Below are 20,044 nucleotides of genomic sequence, written 5' to 3' on the forward strand. Positions count from 1 at the left end.
TATGTTTTTGAAAGGATTTTATCTGCTCTCTTCTCTTTTAAAGTCAAATTTAAAAAAATAGAATTAATATAAACTACCAAATAACCGATAATCACTAACATATCCACTTTATTCCACCGCATCTGCTTTTATATCTAATATTACTGACCCGCACTATTTGCATTTCCGGTTAAGCAGAAATCTCATTAATTTCAATGGAAAACTAGAGGAAAATGTTGCAGCTAAAATATGATATAACGTTTGACTTGTGTTAGTCTGGGGGGCTTGATTACTGCATAGTTTATATCGTGTTAGAGAACTTTCCTGACAAATGTATCAGAACATTATTTTTGTTCGTTGTACATATACTGTTCCCAACACTGAAATTGCACTTTTCTGATTACATTAAAGGTGCAGTATGCGTAACTCTTCATGAGGATGGTAGTCAATTGCTGTCTCCATGGAGATGCTATTGCTTCACAGGAATGTCCCACAGTATGTCATTACACAAATCTACCTTGCTTGTGTTCAAATACACATGTTTTCATTCATAAAAAATATATCCATTCTTACTGAGTTTGCTCACCTTTCCACAGATCTAACAGCTGGTTGTGGGACCTGCTTGTCACCATGGAGACAGATCAGATTACAGTTTTTCTCGATTGCTTTTACCTGCTCAGGTAAACTAGAACCTACTTGGTCTTCATGACTTCTTTCTTTGCACAGCAGAAGTCGTCTCTTGCAAATGTGTTCATACATTTTCATCGGGTTCTAACATTTCTCACCCCCTTTTGCAAAACAGTTACCACAGATGTCATTCAAAAAGCCCAAACTCCATTGGTTTTCCCGCTAAATAAAAGGAAAACATCTTTTCACAGGTGGTATAGATTCCTTGCATAAGTCTGAATCACTGATTCACCTGTGAAACTCCTTTGCACAATTCTTCAATTAGCATTAGTCACTCTCCACCTATAGGGGCCCAGGAAATAGGTGCTGAAGAACGTCAGGGCTGGATACGCCATGCAAGGAGATTTTTCCCTCGATGCCAGAGAAAATATGGAATGTGATGTGGATGAACCTGTGGCCCTTTCGTCGTGAACGAATAGACAATGACTACTTTGAACACAGTTGTTACTGTATGTTCCCATATTTTTTCTATTTTTCCACTGTGTTTCAGTTTTCAGCCAAAGTTTTGAGAATAATGGCATGGAATTGTCTCTGATTTTGAGTATTTCTGTGTAATGTATAACTATGTAAAGCAAGGAAATGCCACTGGCATGTCAACAGTACATGTGGCTGCACTGGTTCATATTCTTGTCCAGTGTGAAATGATTGATTAAAGAGTGCTTTTGAATTGGCAACAAGTTTGTAGTGTTTGAAGGCAAGATTTGCTTTTGCTGCATGTTTTAAGTGTTTTGAGAGAGTAACAGCAAGCAAAATGTGTCATTTTGTCCAGAGTGCTTTTGTTCAGACACGAGTGTGAACTGTTTTGAGTTGACAGGTATCAAAACGATCGAGAAAAACTGTATTGAACATCTCCAATGGGGATGAAGCAGGTGGAGGACCCTCTAAGAGAAATGTTACATAGTGCACCTTTAACAAATGACACATAGATCTGATCTTACCTTCACACTTCTCCAGGATGTGAACAGTCTCTCCCACCTCCAGAGCCAGGCCCTGGTTCACCGAGCCGCGGAAGTTACAGATCACTGCAAAGAAACGCACAAATACTTTATTCAGACATGTATGCAAACAAATAAAAGGTGTGTGTGTGTATGTTTGTGTGTGTGTGTGTGCTTGTGTGTGTGTGTGTGTGTGTGTGTGTGTGTGTGTGCGTGCGTGCGTGTCTAAACAACATCTAATAGCAACAAAAATACTTGTAACTGAATAAATGTAAGACGGATATGTTTAATACTGTGGAACATACCAGGCAAAGCAAAAACGCCCTCATGGAGCAAACATGAGGCGGACCCCCACCATAAACGATACCAAGTGCACCTTTAACAAGCAACACTCAAAGTAACAAACTGAATTATGGCCAGAGGCAAAACAAACTTTGAATTTTAACTTTTCCCTCTGGAGGTCACTTTGGGCCAAACCTGCCAAAAATAGTAGAAACATCAGAGGGCTTCTACGTCTCCTCTGTCAACGCTCCACTGACTCTTTTAATAAGCTCTTCTCCTTCTGTACAAACCCCATGTCTAGGCTCCAGGACCTGATTCCAGTCCTCAGTCAATCTTCACTCATCAAGCTCAAAGACAAAGTGGGCTTCTGCTCCGGCGCCCCATCGCAGTCACTCACTCTGTCGCCAAGTCTCATGCAACAACGTCTGGCTACGCTACTAAACCTTGCAAATCCACTCAAATCAATACAATAACATGAATGTGATTGACAAGTATGTTTGAGTTGTCTTTATTCTACTGGATTAAAAAAAAAATACACCCAATGCTCTGTGTTTTCTGTTGTTTTTGTTGTTGGTTTTTTTAATTAATTTGTGATCGTGTAACCACATTGGCATAAATGGAATAAAACGATCACTGCTCGCTTTTGTGAACTGTAGCTCTCCATAAGTGAAGCCGGGAGCGTGGTCCTGCAAGCGAAAATCCACCCCAAAGGACGTGTTTCTTTTATTGAGTCACTTAAGATCAATAAAGCAATTTAAAAGGACCATAATAATAAATAATGAATCACATTTTTCATCTGTTAGAAATATTGCAGATTAAAGCATAATGTTTCTTAAAAGAGACATTATGTAAGTATATAAGTATAGTAAGTATATCATCATTTTATATTTTGTTCATTGTAGACCACAATGTTGATCTAAAACGGCTTAGTAATAGAAACGGGTCCATTTACTTCCTGTCAAACTGCAGAACCAACAAGCCCCGCCTCTTCATAGTGACATTTCCCCGTAACAAGCAGCAGATTGTTTTATTTTTATTTATTTGACAGGGACAATGCATCATACATAGTTACAGACAAAGCTTGCAGCCGATGTGATGCATAGAAAGTTTATAGCCAGTGCTAATTTTCAACTCCTGTCCCTGGTTGGGCTTAAAACACATTTCCATTATTGTAAATAAATCAGTGATACATGTACTCATTCTTGTCTTGACTTGTCTTGTCATGTACATGTTTTAATAGTTTTTAAAGGGTCTAAGTAATATTTCAGAACCCTTTATGAGTTACTCAGAGTTTTAATTTAAAAACAAAAATCATCACTAAGTACGGGGATGTGGGAGGGGATAGGCGGTAGGTGAAAACAGCAATTTTCTGGGCACTCAGGCCTCAGTTGCAGGACATTACTGGATTAACTCAAACATGCAGGAATATGTCAAAATACAATTTTGACGACCATAATGATGAGGAAACACCGATGTAACAAGGTGAAATCTCATGTGGATTTTGCATCATATTTCCCCTTTAAAATGACTTGAATTACATTACAAGTGAGTTAGACTGTATGAAACTCATAGGTAAATATTCAAACGTATTTATTTAGGATGAAATAGGTTGGATCTAAGCTGGATGAGGGAGGAACTAGAGAGAGAGAGTTGGACACTGGATCTGAACTCACAACAACACAAGTGCACAGCAGCACTACTAAGCCACAGGGCGCCATGTGAGGTATATATTTGTATCATTACCGGTATTATTAAGTTGCAATACATCACGTCAACCTGAATATTACTTTAGTTTTGCCCATATGTCAGTTCTAATCTGCAGCAGTATTTGATCTGGACGGACGAGAGGAAATCTATGGCAGATTTATCAAAGTGATTCTACAAATTTGTACACGATAAATGTAATTGAGAATTTTTAGTGCAGCAATATTCTTTTACTACCTTTGGAGAGACATTGACTCCTCTTTCCCTTCTCTTCTTTGCAATTAATGATACAGCAGAACTATTGCTGCTACTACTTCTTCTGCTACAGCCATGTTTCCACTGGTTCACTTTGGAGCAGATTGGGACGGTTCAAACGTTTCTCCACTGTTTTAAGTGACATGTACCGGCCCATCCAAAGCTTTCAAAGTAATCTGGTTCTCTTTGGCTCCCACTACGCTTTAGCTGAAGAGGAAAGAGGAGCCAAAACACGGCCGCAAAGAGCAGATGCAAACTGAAAAGGATCATTTTTCACCGAACACTGACTTGATCATGTGATAAACTGCCGTATTTCCCGTGATGGTAACTTTAAATGTTGAGCTAACATGGTTAGCAGAACAAAGCTAGCAAAGCATGTTAGCATCAGCAGTTTCCAGTTTGACACACAGTCACAACCCAAAGTGTAATATTTTCAGTGCATAATGCATCTAAAATTATTCGAAGCCCAATGCATTGCTTAAAGAGACATTCAAACTTGGCGTAAAGATGCAGAGAAGTTAAAAATAAATGCAGAAAAAGCTGACAATAAACTGAAAGTAGTTTTGTGTTTACCCTAGCTTTTGCCATGTCTCACAGCGCCACGAACTTCTCATCTTAAAAAGCATAATTCAAGGTACTTTTTAGATTGTACTTAAGAAAACAGGAGTTATGTTCAGCGAGCCTGGACCTGAACATGGACACCCAACCTAATCCAGCCAAAGAGCTCCAAGATGAAGCAGTGGGGGAGACCAGAGCCAGTTGAAACGTGGCTATACTTCTACGCGTCTTATCACAGTCAGGACTTTGACCACCATTTACATTAGAATACACAGACTTACATCACAGTTTCTTTTTTCCAACAATAATCGTGCTTATTCTACATACATTTTCAAGAAACCAGGAAAGTATACATACAATCCAGGACACATACGAGCATTACAAACTCATAAACCATCCTTTGCATCTTTACGAACAGCATCAAAAGTCCACGGCTTCGGCTCATTCTCTGACCCAACTGCAGTTCACTCTCTTTCCATTAAAATCCACAGGCACACAAGCCTTCCCATATCACTACTAGAGTACATTCTAAAGCCGCTCATGCGTTCAAGTGCCGTCTGTGCTTGTGCAGGCCTCTTCAGTCCACTGCCTCTTATCGTTTAATCAGGTGAGCTCATTTCTGCTTCCACCCTCTGATTACACCACTGTTATTACAATGTACGCTACTGCACTGATGAAATAGCATCAAAGCTAGCGGTGAATTACTATAGTATTAGTTATAAAAGGCCTCATTGAAATCATCTTTACAGGAAATGTGGCTTGGTTGAAATGTGAATGTAGAAAATGCTTTTTTTTGTTTCGTTATTGGTAGAAAAGGTTTCAAAAAATCAAGATAATTCGACTTCCATCTGAAAGTCATTTTCAATCTGCTGAGCTGGTCTGAGACTCGACTTTATACACTTCTGAGCTGACGAAGCCCTGTCTTAACGGAGGAGTTCAGTTTGGATTATTGATTGATAAAAAAAATCCAGGGAACGTTAAGAAAAGCTCCGCACACCAAACCACATTCATGTAACAGTACTTTACAGACACTCTGGGCAGGATTGGTGTGTCTTACCAAAAAACACAGAGACAATACTTACAAACTAACACATTTGGATCTGCTTTATATTTCCCCCCAAAATATTACATTAAACAATATTACTTGGGCCTGATGACTTTATACCACTGTCACAATTACCAGAAAATTCAATAAACACTATTCCAAATGAACCGTTTTGTAAAAGTCATAAGAAAATGAAGCGCAGAATGAAACAGTTTAGCACTCTACCGCTGGCATTTTAATATATTACAGAAACGTAACGTAACTTTTCCTGTAAGTGCAAACGAAAGGTACACACAATAAATACTGAGCCCCAAAAATATAGTCCCAGCTTTAATTTATTGAATAATGAGTCGATATAGTAAATATTGTGAACCGTATTTACTATAAGTCGCACCTTTTTTCATAGTTTTGGCCGGGGTGCGACTTACTTATATTTATACTTATATACTTATACTCTGGAGCGACTTATATGTGATATTATTTGTTATTTTCACACTTGCAACCGCATTCCATACTCCAGTGCAACTTATATATGTTTTTTTCTTCTCTATTATGCATTTTTTGGCTGGTGCAACTTATACTCCAGAAAATACGGTATATGTTCTCGTGATCTTATTATCGTTGAACAGAATGGCCCCAGTTTCCCACTCCCGTCGCTTTGCTCAAAGGCACGACCGACACTCTTTACCCTTCATTACGTCACAGTTTAGCAGCTGGGTGATGAGGTGAAATCGTAGAACAGGAGGCCGGGCATACGTAATGAACACAGTACGGCTTTTCTGCACGAGATATTTCACTTATTCATACGTGATGCGACTGTGCGCACGCATGCCACGCCCGACTGGCATGTGTCTCTGCTGTCACAGTTAGAGCTACATGAATGCGATAGAGGTTAACACGGGTTTAACAGATGTAAGAAAGTGTGGGTGAAAAGGCAGAAGTGTGTCTAAATATAGAAGATAGTGTATGTGAGGTGCATTCAAACAGAACGCAGGCACTATGTCATATTCTCAGGCTTCTTCGTCTCTATGAAAGATGTTACTGGGTTGTTTTATTGCAAAAAGTTACCGTGGAAAGTGTGAATTCGCACTGTGAGCGTATAGTCTCTACAGATTCAGCCTGGTGCTGCCATTTGTTTGTTTTCATGGTTAAATACCATATTATGGAACATTTCTGGCAAAAATACAGGGAAGATGGAGGATTAGATGGTGGAATGGATCAAAAAATGTGAAACAAACACTTGGCACAGATAAATACATTCCACCACCTGCTTGTCTCCATGGAGATGTTTTGGGTTTGTCTTTAGAATGTCCCACAATATGGAGACAACATGGAGACCGCAGGTGACACCACCAGACGACATATTTATATATATTGGGCCAATATTTATACGTTTTGGCGTACCAGCCTCGAAGCTTAAACCTAGGCCGATATTTAGTTTGGCCGACAAACTGCTTAAAGGAAAGAAAGCTTAGCAAAATATGATACCGTTGCTGAATTGTGGGTGAGTAGTAAATGGTTATAAATGAAACAGTGATTGTGGCTGTCAAAAAATAATGCATCTTTTTTTTATATTACCGTATTTTCCAGACTATAAATCGCACCTTTTTTCATAGTCAAGGTGCAACTTAAACCTCTATTTATACTTATATACTTATACTCTGGAGCGACTTATATATGACATTATTTGTTATTTTCACACTTACAACCACATTTCATACTCCAGTGTGAAAAATATATGTTTTTTTCTTCTCTATTATACATGTTTTGGCTGATGCAACTTATAGTCCAGAAAATACGGTAAGTTCTTTTTTTTAAACATACAGCAACAAAAACGTACAGAAAACAAACTGACCTATGTGGAAAGACTTATATTATGTAGAGCAGTGCAACCGACTTCGTAATCATTGCCAATGCCTTTATTTTGGGGGGAAATCGGCTCCACGTATCGGCCCAAAAAACACTTGTAATTGAATAAAAGCTTGACTTGAGTGGAATGCCGTACTGTGGAACATTTCAGGCACTATCATATCTACAGAGAGGGGCAGACCTTCAACGGGACGAGTTACATAGTGCGACTTTAACACACACACGGTGACGTTTTGTTTTCCAGCACAAACCCAAGCTAAAAGTTCAATCCCACTTGTAACACGCTGTCAGAGCTTCACTGTCCCGCTCTACATTATCAATAATTAAAACGCACTCAACCGTGGAGTTTTTTTAGATACACTTGTGCTGCACATCTGATATCCAAATAGAATAACTCACATTCTAGAAAGTAATTAGGTGACATTTTTTAGATAGTCTTGATACTCTAGGCGAGGCATTATAGAAATACAGTGTCATTTTTGTACAATTTGCTCTGCCAATACACAGAAAAATACAACTTTTCCTGGGTAAAAACGACAGCAACTTTTTGGCACGACAATTTACGTTTTTAAATGTGTGTTCTCAAAGCAGATGTGAGCTCGTAGGTCTTGTTGTTGTTGTTTACGTCTTGAGATAAGTATCATAAATCAGAAAAGCACACGTACTTCTAGTTCCGACATGTTCTTTATCAGACGTGAGTTGGACTTAGTTGTTGTTTGGCCTCTGGGACGACTGGTTCACTGGAGCAGATGATGGAGCTCTACTTTTCACCGTGCTGCCTTCACCAAAAGGTGAAAGTACTAATACACAACTTTGGAGGGGTTGTTTTAGTGTGGCAAGAACAAGTTTATTTGCGATAGATGATTCCACTTGTTTAAAGTTACTGTTTCAAAGCCTTCTTTTGCTGTCAGATTCAGAAGAACATGGATGCTGTTAAAAGTATAAAAAAAACTATATGTATTATTATAATTTTAGTTTTGTTTGTTGTTATTTTAATATGTAACTTGTCTGTTGAAGGTTATGCCACCTGCTTGTTTCCATGGAGATGTTAACATTTGTCCAAATCATTCCCCAGCATAAACCTCTGTGGAGTCATGCTGTTTTTTTTGTTTTAGTTTGGAGTTTTTTGCAACAAAACAAGTATCATGAATATATTTAATTATATTGTGGAACATTCCAGGCTAAACACCTCACTAGAGACAGTAGTTACACAGCGCACCTTTAATGACCTGGTACAATGCATCTCTCCTGATAATGTATATTGTTTTCTGTCCCTGTCTCAAACAAACTAACTATTGTAAAAATATGAAACAAATATTGCTTTTTTACATATTTTTTCCAATAAAATGCTAAACCCAGCCTCGGCCTCTGTTCACCTTGAAACTGGAGGCGCATTTCCATAAAGATTGCCTGTACGGGTCAGTGATTCAGCCTTTAACATCGGCGCGTGTGCCAGTGCGAGGCGTGTGGTACGTCTAACACCCGCTCATCACGAGAATGCACTCACTGCTGCTTGTTGTTGTGGTAACGAGTTACACACAGGCCGAACAGCGCGGGTTAATCAGGACGGATGTTACGCTAAAGATTTGCAAAAGATTGAAGTAAAATGATGTGCATACACTAATACAATTAAATGTCGAATTCATATTTTTCAGTACCACCTTTTGATACCTTAAAAAGCCATGATAAAGCATGAACAACGACTTCAATCATTAAGAACTAACAGTTTATTGAGAATGATTCAGGCTTACTAACATTATTAAAGGGTTAGGATTTGGGTATTCATAAGTTATAAAGCCTGAATTTGTTAATTAATGAATGCATTTGTTAATCAACATTTGACCCAAGATTAACAATGAAAACAACAACAACAACAAAACTCTTTGTGGTCGCAGAAAGGTTTAGTTAAAAAGGCATGTGGTGCTGAAAGAACAGTTCCCATATTGTGTGACTTAGAGCTTTTATTTAAAATACTCAAGACATAACAAAACAAAACTATATATATATATATATATATATATATATATATATATATATATATATATATATATATATAATGAATACAGAAAAAAACAGTATTGTTTAAAAGGGGGGGAAACGGAACAATGTAAATACAGTGACTAATAATGCAGATGATGCCATAATAATACATAAAGATAACTTATTATTACAGCGTACTTCAGCACTATTAGTCTTCGCATTTATTTTGTTTTTGTGTTTTACTTTGAATGCATTTACTACAAAAAACAACAACAACAACAACAACAACAACAACAACACTTAATTAGACTTAATTAGTTAGCTGGCTGATCTCCCAGGCTTTTAAAGGTGGAGGCTCTTGTCCAGATTAGTCCAGTGCAATTCTCTGTCAGTAAAATCATGTGATTTCAAGTTCAATTCAGACAGTGGAGGAAGATATTTTGAGTTAAATAGCACTGATTCAAAGTATTTACTGTTTTGTTCCGAAAAGTAATACTGAAAGCCATTTTTTAAATAAGACAGTGAATACACAATTACAGTATATTGAATCAAATCGATATGAGGATCTTCTTTTTTTTTTTTTTGCTGTTGTTTTTGGGGGTTTTCGCAATAAAAACAGCTGCAGTTGGAGGATGAATATATTTTTTACAATACATTGGCACATTCCAGGCAACGCAATAACATTTTGAAGAGACAAGCAGCTGACGGACCCTTGCAGAAAATATACATAGAGTAACTTTAAACACACAATGAAGACAACAGCAACTTTAAGTCCGCCTGCATTATTCATCCCCCTCCACATGAACGCTCTGAGCCCTCTGCACACTTCCTCCATGACATACAATTATCCACAGAGTCACGTTCAGCCTCGTTCAGCCGCTCACAGCTGGGCTCGGAGATGCCAGCCAGGAAATGTGCACGCTGCAGAGAGAAGGCCGGCCAAAAGAGCGCCGGGTTTACGCCCAGACGCTCAGCGGTTTGGACCGGGGCCTGTGCTCACGGCCGTTCTAATGAAGAGCTCCGCAAAGGAAGACGGGGAGTGCAACCGCAAAGTGTCATGCCACAACATCGATTACAGTGTGTTACAGTGTGTTACGGTGTGTTACGTGTGATACGGTGTGTTACAGTGTGTTACGTGTGATACAGTGTGTTACAGTGTGTTACAGAGCGTTACGGTGTCGTACGGTATGTTACAGTGTGTTACAGCGTGTTACAGCGTGTTACGGTGTGTTACAGTGTGTTACAGAGCGTTACGCGTGTTACGGTGTGTTACAGAGCGTTACGCGGGTTACAGTGTGTTACAGCGTGTTACAGCGTGTTACGGTGTGTTACAGTGTGTTACAGAGCGTTACGCGTGTTACGGTGTGTTACAGAGCGTTACGCGTGTTACGGTGTGTTACAGTGTGTTACAGCGTGTTACGGTGTGTTACAGTGTGTTACAGAGCGTTACGCGTGTTACGGTGTGTTACAGAGCGTTACGCGTGTTACGGTGTGTTACAGTGTGTTACAGCGTGTTACGGTGTGTTACAGTGTGTTACAGAGCGTTACGCGTGTTACGGTGTGTTACAGAGCGTTACGCGTGTTACGGTGTGTTACAGTGTGTTACAGCGTGTTACAGCGTGTTACGGTGTGTTACAGTGTGTTACAGAGCGTTACGCGTGTTACGGTGTGTTACAGAGCGTTACGCGTGTTACGGTGTGTTACAGTGTGTTACAGCGTGTTACAGCGTGTTACGGTGTGTTACAGTGTGTTACAGAGCGTTACGTGTGTTACGGTGTGTTACAGTGTGTTACAGTGTGTTACGGTATCTTACGGTGTGTTACAAAGTGTTACGGTGTGTAACACGGTGTGTAACACGGTGTGTTACGGTGTGTTACAGGAGCGTGTGTGGGAATTTAAACGAGTAAACCAAGGAAAGACAGAAATGAGAACAAAAGGACAGAAAGAGGGAAAAAGGAAGGGCAAAGAAAGAAAGAAAGAAAGAAGGGGGAAATAAAGAAAGGAAAGAGAAAGAAAGAAGGGTAAAATAAAGAAAGAAGGAGAAAATAAAGAAAGGAAAGAGGAAGAAAGAAAGGGAAAACAAAGGAAGATGGGGAAAATAAAGAAAGGAAAGAAGAAGAGAGAAAGGGAAAATAAAGAAAGGAAAGAAAACGTAAGAAAGAATGAATGAACGAAAGAAAGGAAAGCAAGAGAAAGAAAGAAGGGAAAAATAAAGAAAGGAAAGAAAAAGTAAGAAAGAATGAAAGGAAAAACAAAGAATGAAAGAAAGAAAGAAGGGGAAAATAAAGAAAGGAAAGAGAGAGAAAGAAACAGAAAAAGAAAGGGAAGAAAAGAAAAGAAAAGAAACAAAGGAAAGAGAAAAGAAAGAAAGAAGGGGAAAATAAAGAACAAAAAGAAAAACTTTGCTCATGTTTTACAATTTGGCTTGTTTTCTCCATGGAGATTTTGTTGTTTTTGCTTGAAATGTTCCACAAAATGGCATAAAAAGTATTAACATTTGTTTGTCTGTTTTTCTTTGTTGTTTCAGTCAAAGCGCTGCACATCCAAGTGCAAAAGAGAACAGACACTCAAAGACAAACGCTCACTCTTTTTCAATTACATCCAACGTTTCGAACAACTGACCTTCAGAAGGGACGCGCGCACCTGAAACATAAACTGAAAAAGAGTGAGACAGTCTGCGCTTTTTCTTTCCCAAATATAACATACGCAAACCTTAGAACAGAGAAATGCCATCAAAATAATGAAAGAGTGAGTTAGTCGACCATAACACACGCTTAGCTCCGATGACATCCATCCGCAGCACCCACGATCACACATGTCTGTCTCCCTAAGGTGCGTACACAGTGTCAGATTATACATGCGCCGCAGATGGCGTGGGACAGGAAGGAACTTGGATGTGTTAAAATCTGACATGATCTTATATAAGGAGAGCTGAGGGCGCCGCGCTCATTTGCATGTGAGACACTGACCTAAAAGACTGTTCAGGCCATGTTCAGAGGAAGCTTTTTATAAATGTATTTTATGTTTTGTGGCCAGCATTTATATTTTGAGCAGAGTTAAATGATACATATTTGTACTAAATCCACAACATACTGTAGTTTGGTTCTGCATAAAATGTGGATAAACCGGTGCAGTGTTTTTAGGGTGGATATTCATTTTCATAATTCAGAGTAAAATTGTCCTGACAGAGACCTGAGAGTTACTGGATTATTAGAACCACAAATATACAATTACAGGATCAGACTTTACTCATATGGCCCGGTTTTACATTATTTTCTAGTTGAATGGAGGAGAAATGGATGTGTCCCTTCCGCAAGTTTAGGCTCTGGCAACACAAGTTCGTTTGAAATTGTACTTTTTTAAACCAGTAAGAGAGCAGGACCAGTGGCAGCCCCAGACATAATTACAGTATTTATAAGATGGGTGAATAAATTATGAGTTTTGGGCACAATATAAACAACCGATACAGTCTGGAGAATATCGATCACAGTCTGTTGTATTGTGAAAAACAAAGCTCTCACTACTGTCAAACAACACAGTATTTGTAATTGTGTGTAATATTAAATAAATAGCCTGGCCCACTAAACATCGCGGGAAGGTCGAGGGTTCGACTCCGGGGCCAAACCAGGCCTCTTTGTGCGGAGTTTGCATGTTTTTTCCTGTGTCTGTTTTTTTTTCTCTGGGTAATCCGTCGACCAAAAGACATTTGGAGGTAACTTCCTCCAGCTTCAGTCCTGATCAAGGCTAAGCACAAAGACCTGGAGATGGAACCCCGACCAGATGCCCCGGCAGCATTGAAGGATGGGTCAAATGCAGAGGACCTTAACCTGAACCTGAACCTTGGCTGAAATGTGTCAGTGTAACAAGCTTACTTCACTTTCACTCCTGACACAGGGTGAAAGCAGGAGCCTCTGTCGTGTTCACAGCAGGAACATGGAGCGGTGGGAGGCTGTGAGCGCAGCAGCTGCTTCCTCTGACTCCCAACTGACTGATGGGGAGTTAAGTTGGGTGTCAGAGCCTTTAACAGGAGGGTCTTGGGATCCCCATTGAAGCCCCTGGTGCCATCACTAGGACACATACAATTCCTTTAGAATACCTTGCTTTTCTGTGTGGCGTCAAGAACAGCCTCTGGACAGATGCTCTCTCTGTGAGGGCCAGTTAGATCTGGAACAGTTTACCTCTTGAAATCAGCGAGTTTGCCACATTACTTAAACTTCATAAGTTAAAGTGCAGTTAAAGTCCTTTGACAGGTTTACTTCAGTATTTCAAGCTAGATTAAGTAAAAACTATTATCAGAAAAGCTATGAAACTATATAAATACTCCTGGTCATAAATTAATCTGGTCAAAAACACGACTGAAGGATTTCAGTGCAGTAAAATGTAATAGTAACAAAAAACATTCCTGTCGAGTAGAAAATGACTTAGTGTTTGATGTATTGAGATTCCAGCTTCAAAACTTCAAAACAACTGGTCACCACTACAAAATAAAATAAAACATAGTAATAATGTATTATGCAATAAAACCCTGTGAGAGGACTGTGAAGTCTGTTAGAACTGGCTTTATTAGAAGTGGCTTTTAATATGCAATGTCAACATCAATAGTGAAGTTACTACAAGAAAAGAGTGGTGCTGAATAAATTGAATTATATCATTATGAAACACATCACAACAGGACTAAATCTCGAAGACATTTACAACACAGCTGCCTGACAACTCTGTTCTTTTTAGCAGTGGCAGAGTGGTTATCCCTTTGTGACCATATAGACCATTTTAAAGACTATCAAGTTATGTTATACACTTATACCACCCGTGCACCTCAGATTCCATACATATTTTACACATGTTTGATATTTGAAATAGCTGAAATTCCCCAAAAAATGTAAAACGTTCCATATTTTTCCTCAAAATTGTAAGTGTTTTTCAAACCAGATACAAGTTACTTGTTAAGTTTCTCCCTGTTATACTTTTTGAGATACAGTGTTTTAATAATATTAATTTCACATTTTTGGAAAATAAAAACAAGAAGAAATCAATTAACTGGTCATTAGATCGACATAATATGGACATGTACGAATATGTACAGATAAAAAATTGTATTGTTTGTCTTTTTTTTTTATTATTTGTTTTGTGTGAAATGTAGGCGAGATAAGACTGTGCAGAATGAATGACATGAATGTGTGATATTGTTCATTTTTATGTGTAAAAATAATGATCATACAACATTTTTATTATTGGTTTCTTTTCAGTCGGTTGCTTATTGATGTGGAAATGGTTGTATACATTGTTTTTGTGGTTCTATCTTCACATCATCACCAAGAAAGAAGTATATCTGCCCAAGACACAGAAAACAGGCAAACCCAAGGTCAGCTAACACAATAAAAGATCTACGTATTCTGTATAAAAGTATACGTTATATTATGTAAAAATGAAGGCTGCACAATATTGGGAATTGTTGCAAAATGTAATAAGGCTGTGAATTGTAGCAATATTGATATTATTCCATTATCTGAATATACTTTTTGGCACAATCATTTCCATAATAAAACAAATATGTTCCCACCTTATAGTAAACTCTACTTAACAGAAACAAAACTGATGTTTAATTAAGGTTAATTTAGACTGAATAAGGAAAATCATGAATTTTCTCATTCATAAACATTAGATTTTTGTCAAATTGAAGACATTGGTGACATTATATTGTTGCAATATCAATACTGATATCACTTTAAAACATGGCATACATACAAAACGTTAATAAAAACGAATCATTAACAAATGTCTAAAAATCATGAACAAAAAAGAACAAATTATTAACTATAAATCATATATACAAAGTTCTTAATCCAATTATTGTGTTGCCAATACTACAATATCAACACTTTTGCGATATATTGTGCAGCCCCAGTATATAATGAAAAAAACAATATGAAAAACCAAAAACAAGTCTGATTTCCTGCAGAGATCTGACCCGTTTACTGTCACTAACCAGCAGCCACAGTGCCTCCCACCCAAATGCCAAAGCTCGCCCAAGGGTGAACGAAACCCATGCAGCGCCCAATAGAACGCACAACATGTAAATCTCACGCAGAGTTCAAAGAAAGTGACTGGCCCGATGTTTACCCCGGTACGCAGGGTGGACACGTTAGTCGTAGTGGAGCATAAAGCTGCAGCATGCACGGTGGTCCGCCCTGCGCTCTCGGTCCAGCACGCAAAGGGCAGAGGTCACGTCAAATGCATCCATGTGAAGAAAAGAATGAGGATGACAGTAGAATTTGTGATAGGACGTTGAATAACTGGACATAACTAGCTGTCCTTACTATATTGTACACAAAATGCTGGCTTTAGGCATTTCAGGTTGTGGTTAGAAAATGACATTGATCACAAATGCCTGGACTACAGATCCTTGGAAAGAGTTAGCGTGAGCCTCCAAACATCACACACTATGAAAAACAAGGGCTGTTTGGCCACGAAACAAGCGCTCGACCACACGTGAGTAACCTCAGAGCCGTGTTAGAAAGCATTACCACGTGTCATTTGCCGACTCATTAAAATAAAAAGAATGTTTGCATAAGGATCATTACTCTTTGAGGAAGGGTCTATATCCTGCACCCGCTGCTGGCCGCAATATATTCAGCAGTTTTTATCCACAGGTAAATGTATTTAAAAAAATGTTTTAAACAGGAAGTCAATGGACCCGTAAATGATGACTTCATCACTAAATACCAGCGAAATGTCTCCTTTAAAGTATATGAACAGCTGCTCTGTATGGCATGTCCATGAATTGAAATATTACATTACATTTTGAGTTTTGTGTGGTATTCAAACCCTGCAATCAAACGTTGTGTGAGCAGTATATGTTAAGGTACACTTTGTTGACCCAGAGTGAAACATCTATCATAAATGAACAAATTGTTCTCTTTTTTTTCAAGTCATTTTTTGTTTTGGCCCCACTTGGCAGCCAAATCTCCATTCCATACAGCCAGAGCAGCTTAAATCTTTTAAGCAACAAGAAAAACAAACATGGAGGCACCTATGGCAAGTTTTTAGATCGCATTAGTTGTAAAGGAGACACGAAAACAAGGTGAAATCTGCGTTTATTTGTCTTGCAGCTTGTCAATTCTGGAAAGTTGTTCTTTACTGTTTCCAGCAGCTAGCTCACGTTCCATTGTTATACATCCACAAACTCTAAGAAATCTCATGTGTATCCGACTGCATTCGGAACGTAGAGCAAATAAGTAAAGTAAACAAGCCTTTTAAAGCATCCCAAGCTCCCATGTCTACATTATTCTTGTTTTCCCATAGACGCAGTATTTTTGCTTCAGTAAAAGTTTGAGCCGGTGTATAGCCAGTTAGTATTGGATTAGTCTGTCTGTACGTATATATCCAGCGTGTGTTTACCGTTCCCTTGCAGCGAGGCCTGGTCTGATTGTGCTGCGTTGGCATGCCATTTCAGCTCCGTATAATTGATATTCAACTGAGCACACATTCCCCACAGAGAGACAAACGGGCGTAAACAGCTTCCTCTCATCCATCACGGCCCAGCCTCTTCAGATGTCGTTAGATTAAGTGGCTCGCTCAAAACTCTTATACGGGGCGTTAATCCTGCACGTTTGTAGTGTTTTGAGTCAAAACCATCCGCGTGCTGTACCACTCCATCAACTCTCACTAAATTCAAGAGACGGCAACAAATAACAGGTTTGATAATTGCGTTTGGTGGCATACGGTTAGTAATCTCAGCTCGAATTAGGAAGGTTTTGGGCTGAAACATCACTGCCATTTCTGGACTATAAGTCGCACTGGAGTATAAGTCGCACCGGCCAAAAAATGCATAATAGAAGAAAAAAAACATATATAAGTTGCACTGGAGTATGAAATGCGGTTGCAAGTGTGAAAATAACAAATAATGTCACATATAAGTTGTTCCGGAGTATAAGTATATAAGTATAGATATAAGTATAAGTTGCACCCAGGCCAAACACTATGAAAAAAGGTGCGACTTATAGCCCGGAAAGTATGGTAATTCTTACATTTTGTTCGTTATAAGACGGATATTGAGCTGTAATGACACTGTAAAACGTACTGGGGAATTTTAACTTGAAAACGCTGGTGCCAAAGCTGCGAAGAAATCCTCATTTTAGTCTAACACATCACTGTATTTGACTGAACTAGCACACACCAGTTATCCAAGATGTTTCAAAGAGAGTCTGCATTTTGAGTTGTTTTCGTTAAAGTGGTTGGATAATTAATGTTTCAACTAGATGCGGTGGAAGCTAGACACGGCCCTTCCCCGACTGTATTTCATTTTTATTCTATTTTTCAACTTGAAAGTTCTCACTTCTAGTTAAATAGACAAAAAAGCCTTGTTGTGGCACATCTTCTTGGGTTGTGATGATTTCTCTGCACCAACTAACAGCATAATAACATGAATAAACATACAGACATAAATAAACCCACTAACCCACTGGCTAAACACAAATTGAAAACATGCATTCTTACTCTGAGTGGACTCGCCCTTCCACAGATCTGACCTGTGGACAAGTTCAATGCCATATCGTGGGACAGTCCAGGCAAATCGTTAACATCTAAAGCCGAAACCAGAGCAGGTTTTAAGTGAATTCAATCTTTATATTCATAGCCATCATCCTATATTTTCAACACATTTCACAGTTTGTTTTTGACCCTTCACAGCCTCCATACGTCTCAGACAAAAGCCTACACGACCTTGTCCTCTGTACAAACACAACCTTCAGTAACAGCGTGGTCCTCACTGCCCCACTGCGCTCATATCTGTTACAGTTCTGCAGATTTTTTTTTATCCCACTTCATCCAAATATAGGATTGAGATTACATTTTGGTGCATAGTCTAAAGTTACACCGTGTTCATCCCGAAGTCCCATGTCAGAAATATACACTCAGAATCCGTTCTTTTGAGCTCCGTTTGACCAAATACGCGATGTACGACGTCACGGTTATATTTGGGTATTAAAGTCGCAGTAGAAAGAAAGTTTTACCTCAGATTTGGTCAGGACTTTGCATCGTCTTCAACTATTTATTCAGGCAGTTCAGGAAGAAACACTTTTGCTGGAGGATTTATGCAAGTACAACAGTGTGATGGTAATTTGTATTGCTTTAATTACTTCAGAGTACTGTTACTTATCTCTAGTTGTAATGCAAGAAATTACTCGAGCAAAAGTAAAAAATAGATCTGGGGAAACTGCTGTTCAAGTAAGAGTGTAACTGTCTGGGTTTTGCATTTGGTTTATGATTTGAAGTCAATGTAGCTAAAGAACAAAATGAGAAAAAAGTAACCATATCACCAGGATCGTTTACTTAACAAACCCACAGTGGGAAGAGTAATAAACCAATTCAAAAGTACAATTTCTGCATGAAAAGTAATTCAAGAAGCTATAACTGAGTAGCCTGGCTCTTCAAAAGCATGTTAGCATTAGCAAAATTGCACAAAAACATAATTACTTGTTCCTATTTATCGGGCGTGTGGGTAATACACATATACAAATAGAGTTTTTTTTAAAGTGAAAATGATGACGACTGAATTATTGCACCATCTGTTGAATAGTAATAATCGTAACTGTACCCAATTATCTCATTTACTTCTTTTACTCCTCTTTCACTTGAATTGCTTGATTTATTTGGTGTACCTACATTACCTCAACCTGCAAAGAAAAAGTGTTATTAAAAACAGCTTGCACTTTGTTTAAGGCATGTGTCCGCTTACAAATATTCTCAGGCTTACACATTATATTTCTGTAACAATTAGCATATAATAAGTTTTTGTTTTGTTTTGCGTATCACGTGAACATTAAGAGGCAGTTAAGTTTGTCTTGAGCTATTTCTGTGTTTCTCATCTGACTCATGTGACTGGACCGTCAGTGGCCTCAAGTCTAAAGACAGCACAATGTTTAGCCAGTATCTGACGCACTTGTTTATATTTTTAGACACTTTAATACTGGAATAAGATACAAGCGAAAATAGATTCTTACAGTGAAAAATACGATTAAAAGAGCATGCAATTCTATGTCTTTAAGTTGTGTTTGTGTAGCATTCTTTTCTATCAAAAATACCCTGAAAAACATATGTTGTTAGTGTGCGTGGGATCAACTCTCCACAGATCTGACCTGTAACTTGCCCTGGTGGTTTGAGTTTAATTCCATACTGTGAAACATTCCAGATAAAGCATGAACATTTCCACTGAGACAAGCAGGTGGCGGATCAAAGTTAAATAGTGCGCATTAAACAAAATGAAATCTAAATTTTAAAATATACACGTTTGTTTCAACTTTGGACCAAATGGACAAATATGCAGGACCACAAATGTATGACTACTTTTTATGTTTACGTGTCAATGTTTACTTGCTGTTTTGTATATATAAAAAAAGAAAAAAATATATTATTATTATAATTTTAAAAAGAAGTATTTTTGTAATAGTATTTTTGATGTCTAATACTGTAGGTGAAAATTGTTAACCGTTCATGTATTTTACTCAACTTGACTTCAAATTCACATTCTGTACAGTAGAGTACATAGTGTTCAGGAATCCTCTGTGTGGGAAGTGGGACAATCCAAGTGATATTTAAATCTTCCAGTGTGACCAGTCAATCCCAGCATGGACATCCACAGCACCACAATACAGCAACACAACATTGAGCATAAAAACCATTCTCTCTACAGTGTACAGCGATCAATGCGACTGAAGAAGTAGGACAGGTCAGTCTGACACACGGTGTGATA

General features: G+C 38.4%; 1 protein-coding gene across 5 annotated transcripts in view; it reads right to left on the reverse strand.

Moving 5' to 3' along the window:
• dock3 (dedicator of cytokinesis 3) overlaps positions 1 to 20,044 on the reverse strand; it is a 189,485-nt gene that overhangs the window by 112,738 nt on the left and 56,703 nt on the right. For all 5 annotated transcript variants that reach the window (XM_072451775.1, XM_072451774.1, XM_072451777.1 and 2 more), the window contains exon 2: positions 1,605 to 1,688. In XM_072451775.1, the coding sequence (XP_072307876.1) occupies positions 1,605 to 1,688 (84 nt within the window). The remainder of the gene's footprint in view (positions 1 to 1,604; positions 1,689 to 20,044) is intronic.

This window comes from Eucyclogobius newberryi, unplaced genomic scaffold, assembly GCF_026437365.1.
Source record: "Eucyclogobius newberryi isolate DKJ021-1_F unplaced genomic scaffold, fEucNew1.0.hap1 SCAF_19, whole genome shotgun sequence".
In the NCBI taxonomy this organism is placed as follows: domain Eukaryota; kingdom Metazoa; phylum Chordata; class Actinopteri; order Gobiiformes; family Gobiidae; genus Eucyclogobius; species Eucyclogobius newberryi.